General features: G+C 32.7%; 1 protein-coding gene across 1 annotated transcript; it reads left to right on the forward strand.

Annotated features, from left to right (window-relative positions):
• The first annotated feature begins 3,881 nt into the window (after nucleotides 1-3,881).
• Nucleotides 3,882-4,457, forward strand: LOC132620056 (uncharacterized). The gene has a single exon (XM_060334780.1). It carries the CDS (start codon nucleotides 3,882-3,884, stop codon nucleotides 4,455-4,457), a length of 576 nt encoding a protein of 191 aa, XP_060190763.1.
• The last annotated feature ends 4,847 nt before the right edge of the window (nucleotides 4,458-9,304 follow it).

The raw sequence follows: 9,304 nt of genomic DNA on the forward strand, positions 1-9,304 counted from the left end.
GGTTGTGAAAATAGTTAGAAAATAGGGCAAATTAAGTATAGTATGATATTACAAGTCAAATTAGTTAAAACATAAACTTGAAAGAGTCAGGATATAACGAAAGAGTAAAAGACGATATGCATTTTAAATAAGTTATCATTAATTATTTTTCATTCATTCAAACAAATGACTTTTTGTAGGTTTTTATAGATATTAAGCTATATGTTGTAGAATAGACTCAACATTAATCTTTTTTAAACTTTACATGTCCCATATTCATTTTTATGAAAAGTTAGAGGACCAATCTGTTCATTCCCAAATTTTAAAAAGGTCAAAAGATTAATTTTTTAATTTACGTTACTTGATAAATCTTTCAGAATCGTGATAAAAGTTTATATAAAAAGTATCAGATAATTTTAATTCTAATATAGGTTACAAAAATAACAACTACTTTCATGATACTTCCAAGGATGTATGTTCTTCGAATCACACGAAATATATGGGTACTACTATAAAAACACGAATCTACAATGCGCAATGTTGATAGACTTTTCCAGCGTTGATAAGTGCATCATATGTTAGATTATCCTAATCATAATTAATATATAATTTTTTTATGTGCTTGGAGGTTAAGAATAATTTGTCTAACTCTGTTCATTTTTCTTAATTGTCTAAGTTTGCATTTTTATGTGCTTGGAGGTTAAGAATAATTTGTCTAACTTTCTTCAATCTATTCTCTTCATTTTTCTTAATTGTCTAAGTTTGTTTCTCTTATAATATTCATAATTCTTTAAATTTGATTCTCTTTCGTAACACTTTATTTTCCATGCATTGCGTCACATTTTTGTCGCCAATTTAATTGTTCCTATTTTGGCCTTTTGCAGTCCTCATGAGCTGAGGATATTCTGAAGAGAAATATATAGGGTATTCATTGTTTACAGTAAAATCATTTAATCGTTTAGATTCTTTTGCTGCGGGATAACTCATATGTTTTCAGCGTCATGTGCGACACTAACACATTGGACTTATAGATATTGAGATTACGACAATATTCTTCGAACAAGAGATATTTACTAATAGTATAGCGGCGAACAACACCTTATTTTTAAAATTTGCTTGCTAGGCTCTATTGTTTATTTTAAAAAATTGTAAAGCCTTCAATAAATATGGATAAATATGAGGTTACTTATTCCAATGTTTTAGTGGTTGAATGTGAAGTGTCTTGATAATTTGTAGTATTGTCTTCCTATTTTTTTTTTTTTAAATATTAACAAGTTGTGTCTCGAAAAAGTATCAACATAATGTGTTTTGAATTATATAAATCCCTTTGCCTGTGAATGGGTGTAGTGTGAGAAATTTGAGGTTTCACTACATATGAATTAAAATTGTCATTTGAATGACTACAATCTGTTGATGTTATAGAAAAGTGAAGTGTAAAATTAAAATGAAATTATTTTATTTGTCATATTGATTATCCTTATTTACAAGGTGGAATTCAAATAGAATTTAGTTCTGTCTTATCACATTCATTTTCCTTCAATTCTATTTGAATTCTAGCTCTCTAAATAGAAGAATGAAACGAGACAATAGGAGATAGAGAATTGCGAAGGGTGAAGGGTGAAGGAGATAAAAAAGTTCTGATTTTGCTTACCTCAATGAATTATATACAAACATGACTTTTCATTTAATATGAATATACATTACTTTTTATTGTTTGCTTACCTCAGTAAAAATTTGACTCATATGTATTAATTTTGTAATCCTCCAAAATTTGAGTTTGGTTTCATTTTCTTAGGAAGATGAAAGTTAATTCTATATTTATACTAACTTCCACGAATTTCTTAACATAAATCAACAAAGTTCACTAATTTTATTTAAATTCTTTAACGATTAAGGATCTTCTACGTCAATAAAAATTTAAAAACATGATATAATTATGAATTGGTTGATGTATTATATGACCGCGCGAAGCGTGAACATTTTCACTAGTTATTCCTAATATATACCAACAGTTTGTGTAGGAGAAACAACTGTTTGGCTTCTATTAAAGAGCCCAAAAGTCTTTGTTATTAATTGATGATGCAGTGATGTTGGTGATAAATATTCATCTCACAAGATAAACGTAGAAAATGTGTGAAAGGAAACCGTGAGAAGAAATAGTGCAGTTACTAACTAAACCACTACAAGTCTATAAGCGATGACAAGTTGTGGATGCCATTCATGAAATTGGAGATTTTGAGAAGTTGGCTGACAGTCATCCACGTCTCTCACGCACAGACCAAGGCAAATCATATTTTTGAAGTTCTTGAGCTTTATTTTTAATCACCCATTTCTACTTCTTTCACATATTTAAAAATATTGTCCCAATTGTGCTTCATGTTTATCTCTCTTCATATGGATTATATCTATTGTCAGCCTGTGTAATTCTTTCACAGCGGCTGCCGTATAATCGTATTTCCTAAATTATCTATTTCATCAACTTTCATGTTATGCTTTCACGTTGATGCTCTCTCTTCCTACGAAGATATCTAGAATTTAGAGGTTAGGACAAAATTTGATTCTTCTAAATTCATGGCTACTGCATATTTTTGAAAAATATTTAATATCTAGTTTTGTCTTTTAATCATGCGGATCATAGGTACCGTCGCAACACATGAAGGCGATTGTGAGTTACCACTTGCGAAACTTCTGAAGGTGCTGCAGAGGAGGGTTAAACTTCTTCACTTTTCTATTGAATGTGGATATCTGAAATATTAGAAGAACCGCATAAAAAAAGGTTATACCAATTCATTGATTGTATACTAAAAAAATATTTCTTTCTGCAGAAGAGAAGAATATCATTTCATGATTTCAACTTCATTTAGTTGCTTTTAGCAGTATGATTGTGCTTTGCAATGACACTGCAATAAATAGAATTAGCACACCATTCATTATTTTGAGGTTACACTTTTTCTTTTCAAATTTCATGTAACTCATCAATTACTTATTCAAATATTATTTATATTATTTTAAAAAGTTTGTACCGATAGTATAGGACACACGTGCATCAAAGACTAATGTATTAAAACACACCTAGTTGAGTTTCAAGGTGTGTTTTAATATATTATATATAGATTGTGATAGTTCAGGAAAAAGAATTAACTGATAGTCGGATGTGAAACTTGCCAAAAATATAATAATTTAAGTGTGGTTTACCATTATCTCTTGTTTAAACGAATATCCCATTTATTTGATGTGACACTTGTCAAGGTGTAAAAGTATAAAGAAAGGCAAAAAGGTGTAAAAGTATAAAGAAAGGCAAAAAGGTGTAAAAGTATAAAGAAAGGCAAGGATGATGGCACAGATGATGGCAAGGCCATACAACCTTCTTCTTTATTTGATCTTGAGATGACAACATCTACTGATATTGTCATTAGTCATTAGTTCTGGTACAATTCAACCTTTGGCTATCCTTAGCAATGGTTCACTTGTGAAGAGACTTAATGATATAGTAGCTCGTAAAGTGGTGGCAGCGGGAAGTAGTTCTAATGCAGGAAAGGAGAAAGTCTTAAGTAACACGGAAGACTTGGAGGAATTTGTGGATCATAATCTTGAACAAGTGAGCATTGAAGCTGGTGTTTCTCCTAAGTCAAGGTGTAAAACTATAAAGAAAGGCAAAAAGGCTAATGCTGTTGAGATACAACAACCAATCAGGGTTATGCCAAAGAGAGCTGCAACAAATAAAATCTCTTTTAAATGGTTATTGAAGCCTTTATTTGGAATATAAGATCAGTGAGTACACAACAAGCTTTCCATAGGCTTCAAATGTTACATAGGCATCACATCACAAATTCTTATTTATAGTTTTGTTGGAACCTTTTCAACAAGCTAGGTAGATACAGAAATATCAAAGGAGGTTAGGAATGAAGACTGCAGGGACAAATTGTAATGGGAAGATTTGGTTCTTTGTGAATGAGGATACAGATATGAAAATCATTTCAGATACTCCCCAGGAAATCACTTTGAATTTATTTATTCATGAGGAAAACAGGTTCTTGGTAACTACCATGGTGTATGCTAAGTGTGATGATACTGAGAGATTGCAATTATGGGACAGTATATACCAACTTGTTGGTAATATAGATGCACCTTGGTTGGTTGGAGGAGATTTTAATGTTGTCCTGAATGGAGATGAGAAGATAGGTGGGAATCTTGTAATCCCACAAGATTATGAGGACTTTGCATTTTGTATCAATTCATGTGAGACAGTGGACGCCGATTTTAAAGGGAGCCCATTTACTTGGTGGAATGGAAGGGCAGGAGATGATTGCATATTTGAAAGATTGGATAGAGTTTTCACTAACTCACACTTGCAGCAATGGTTTAGTAATATAAAAGTGGAGCATTTGGCCAGAACTGGCTCAGATCATGCCCCACTCCTCATTACTCACTCCTCATTACTCTTGGAACTGAGGCTCCAAAATTTTCAAACCTTTTAGGTTCTTGAAATTTTGGATAGAACACCATTCCTTCCTGGATACTGAGGTTAGGCAAAAATGCATATATTTAGCCATTATTGTCTCACATTTTAGTACTTTTAATTGTCTTTTGAGTATAAATTATATTGCTTCATGCTTAATATTATATTTTTATTGTGTAGGAATAAAGAATTACAAAATTGAAGTCATTTGGAGCAAAAATTGGAAAAAGAAGACGTAAAGTTTTATAATTGGAAAAAGAATTTCATGGCAAGTATCACATACTGCCTTGTCAGAACTAGTGTTTACTTGTTGGATCCAAAGCACAACGTGAGAAGAGCTTTTGCTAAAGTAAATCTTGCTTAATATGGAAAGGCATGACCAAAGTGCGCCACAAATATTTATTGGGTAATAGTAAGCTTAATTTGATTCCTAGCTTAACTGGGACAAGGGCAAAAATTGTCGTTTGGGCTACAGAATATATAAGCCATAAGATTGTTCTTTCTGGAAAAAAGGAAAAGAAAAGAAAACGTACTGCTGGCCTCCACACAGTGCACTTTGAGGATCCCACTTCTTCCTATTTCGAATTGGACTCACTTATTTTATTTGGGATATTTCCTACACCTATAAATATTTCGAGTCCGTGGCATTTTGCACCCTTAATGTGTGCTCTTTTTTTCAACTTGCACTCTATCCTATTTTTTTTTTATGATTTAAACCCCAATCTCTTTATTTCCTTGCAAAACAATAAATTCACCCTTTTTATAAATTTATCATGAGGGCAAAATAGGAATACAAATAATATATCTTTTTTTCCTTCAATTTATTTATTTTATTAGAACTGCAACAACAATAAATTTTATTTTCAAAGCTCTTTTTTTATTTTTTTATTTTAAGTGATATTTCTCTATCAATAGTTGCTAAACATTTGAAGTTCTTATTGTTACAAGTTTGTCGTTTTTCCTTTATAAATTAGTAGTAATTAAATTATAAAGGAAAAGCGACAAACTTGTAACAATAAGAACTCCAAATGTTTAGCAACTATTGATAGAGAAATATCACTTAAAATAAAAAAATAAAAAAGAGCTTTGAAAATAAAATTTATTGTTGTTGCAGTTCTAATAAAATAAATAAATTGAAGGAAAAAAAGATATATTATTTGTATTCCTATTTTGCCCTCATGGTAAATTTATAAAAAGGGTGAATTTATTGTTTTGCAAGGAAATAAAGAGATTGAGGTTTAAATCATAAAAAAAAATAGGATAGGGTGCAAGTTGAAAAAAAGAGCACACATTAAGGGTGCAAAATGCCACGGACCCAAATATTTCATAAGCCACAATTCTTAGACATCTTTGGCATAAAACTCAAGTTTGGAGGCTAGGGTTCCTACGTAAATATTCTTTCTTTTATTTGAACATTGTTTATGGAAATTTCTTGGTGACAATTGAGATCAGTGACGTATGCAGAATTTTTCGTAAGCGGTATCACATTTTATAATGAGAACAGATATAAAACATAATAACATCATATTGAAAAAACAAAATCTAAATAAAACAATTCACATATATAACTACAATTCTTCTCGACGAGTTTTCATTTTTTTTTTAATGTATTCAAAATAACATCATTAGAAATAATATTAAATAGTAGTACTTTTTAATATAGGACATTAAACGATCACTAAATAATTTATTATTCATTTGATTTCGTAAATTGTTCTTAATAAATTACATTGTCCAGCGAGAAAGAAGAAAGAAGGTGAAGGAAAAAGAAAAGAAAAACAAATAGCAATACCCTATCAAATGTAACCTTGGACTAATTGGTTCGTTATTTTGATAACTCACAAGAGGTTAGTGGTTCGAAGCTGTACATGTAATTGTTTGTACATGAGGAGAAAAAAATTTTAGAACACAAAATGTGAGGGTGCGGAGATTCGAACTCGCCCATTCTAATTGAACACTTGAGCGTCTGACCCAAGTGTGAGCTGTACAACTGTTTGTGTTAAACGGTGTCATTTATTTTATTTACTTTATTTTTGTTATGCGTTTTGGTTATATATATACATATATTTAGTAAAATTTTCCGACGAAGCAGTGTCACGTGACACCCCTCGGCCTAAGGTAAATTCGCATCTGATTGAGATTGCTGCTCTTGTTTTGATTATTTATTTATCGACATTATTTTTAATCAAGTAAGTTCTTGTTATTTTAATTATTCTTGTTCTTTAACGTTTCTCAAGGGAGTAGCTAACTCTAGGACTCGCCCATTTACTTTGTTTGAAACTCGGAAGAGGAAGAACAGGGTTGGGATAGAATAATTAACATGAATTTGGGGCGTTAACCCTCACCTAATGGAAATTGACTTAGGAATAAGCGATGCCACTTATAGCCATATTCGAGTGTTCTTAATGCTCCTAATTGCTTGAGAGATCTTCAATTGGGTAGTCTAGTTAATCTTCGGGAGAAGTTAATTTAGAGTCATTATCCGAGGCTAAATAAAATAAACTTGCTATTATTTATAATTCGTAAAATAGGTTGGATCGTTACTTGAGAAATAGATTCCTTAATTCCTTACTTGTAGCCATTGATCAATTTACTTGCTTTCTAGATTTATATTTCCATATTTTATCAAAACCTTATCAAAAATCACCATTGATGCATTCGGTCTAACTATCGTTAGTGATAATTCCTAATCTGCTTAAATTGCCTATATATTGTTCTCTATGGGATTCGACTCCAACCTCGTTGGGTTACTATATTTGACAACGTCCGCGTTATACCATTATAGGTGTAATTTGAGCGTATCAAATTTTGGCGCCGTTGCGGGGATCGAACCCGGGTCACCCGCGTGACAGGCGGGAATACTTACCACTATAGCCTTAGAAGAATACTTGGAAACTAGTCTCCAACTTGGTTTGATGACGGAAGAAGAAAATCCACCATGGGCATTCGATCCAGATCAGAATCAATATGAACTCCCCAATGCTCAATCCGAAAAGGTAATCCCTTTGTTGATGGTCAATCATGAAGATGAGTTTATTGGGAATGCCAAAGAAAAATATAAATTGGAGTCAACCATTGTTCTGAAAAATATGGTTGTTTTTTACTCCAATCCGGGGGAAAAAGAGGATGTCGAAATTCAAGAAGTTCAAACGCCATATATCCTGCAATTTGAAAACTCAAGAAGGCAGACCGACATTCCTCACTTGAAAGCCAAGAAGTGTAAGATGAAAAATATAATGCTTGGCTTGTTCATCTACTTACCACCCCCCGCCGCTCGTGGTCACAAATTTGAATCCAAGTTAGGTACCCAATTCATAAGCTCCAAATGGCGAGAAAAGCGGTAAAGTTGATTCATGTCGTGCCGTGACATTAACTAAGGCGCTTGTTGGGAGGCAACACAATGTGTAATAATTTTAGATTTTTATTTTTATAGTGTCACATGTTTTTTTGTTTTCGTTTTACAGATTAGGGGAAGTCAGAGTACCCGAAGTTGAAAGCTGAGGAGCATGTTTGGGTTTAAGTGTGGGGTCGTCCCGACCCTTAATGTTGAGGATTATGCTGCTAGCTAGGCCCTACAAGGTCTCAGGGAGTATTTCTCACCCTTGTTTTAATTTTTCTCTACCATACATGCATCGAGGACAATGCATATTTTTAAGTGTGGGTGGGTACTTCCGATTTTTGAGGTCAAGGATGATTATGGCATAGGATTTTTATTTTTTTATTTCTTAGCCTTATATATATATAAACTAATAAAAATTCAAAAAGATTTTTTTCTTTGTTTGTTATTTTATTTTTCTTTTATAGCTTCTTTTTCTCTTTTAGCGGCATACATCATCCGCTCCCTTTGGTTTTCTTATGGCCTCGGTTCTTTCTCCGGGGGGGGGGGGGGGGGGGGGCTTTGAACCGGGTAATTTTTTTTATTTTTAGGATTAGTTTTTTTTTTTTTTTTGTAGTAAAGGAGAGAGAAGAAAGACCCTTGTGACTTGTTTGATACTAGCATATTTGGGCTTGAGCTTGAGTTATACTTTCCTATGAGTGCTTGAATAATGAAATAGATAGCAGACTTCCTGACACCTAGCTCAAGGTTGCGACTCTTTGTATAGCTTATTCTTATTTTGTAGTTCGCCATGATCCTATCTGTCTTAGGATAGAATTGATCCATATTTTTTGAGACTTGTGCCATGTGTGGTGAGGATTTCTTGCGTATATGCCATGTTTTGCATCATAGTATAGAACTTGCCCTGCATGTTATTGAAGCGAAATAAAAAGTGTTGCTCTGTTTAGAAGATGATTATAGGCTTTCTTTGATAAGTCTTGTGAATTTTAGCCTTTCTAGAAATTGTGCCACTAGTTAGCCCTTCGAGCCTGTAGCCTTTCATTTGTTAGCCGTATTTTTGCCTTGATCCTTTTTGTTGAATCCCTGATTTTTGCACCCTGCTTCCTTGAGCACTATAGCATAGACTGTGATATTAATTGATAAATCTGAAGAAAAGGAATGGTCAAGTGAAAAAATGGTGACCAATGATAGCTGCAAAGTGATGAAAAGGCCCTCTTACAAAGAATGTGACATGAAAGAATGTGAAAAACAAAAAAATTGCTTAAAAAAAATGAATCGTTCTTGATATGATGAGAAATACTAGTGAAATAATTGATGAAGAGAGGGCTGAAAAATAAAGTGAAAAGATGAAAATAATGGGTGATGAATTCTAAAATTGCAAAGTGCTTAGGAAAGTGTAAGTCACTGTTATATAGTTTTCCTACCCGTCTCCTAGCTAACATGACAACCCGTTAAAGTCCTATTTGATTTTATTCAAGCGCACTTAATGAGTAGAGATGTACATAATGGGCAAGATTATGGTTCTTAGT

This window comes from Lycium barbarum, chromosome 11, assembly GCF_019175385.1.
Source record: "Lycium barbarum isolate Lr01 chromosome 11, ASM1917538v2, whole genome shotgun sequence".
Lineage (NCBI taxonomy): Eukaryota > Viridiplantae > Streptophyta > Magnoliopsida > Solanales > Solanaceae > Lycium > Lycium barbarum.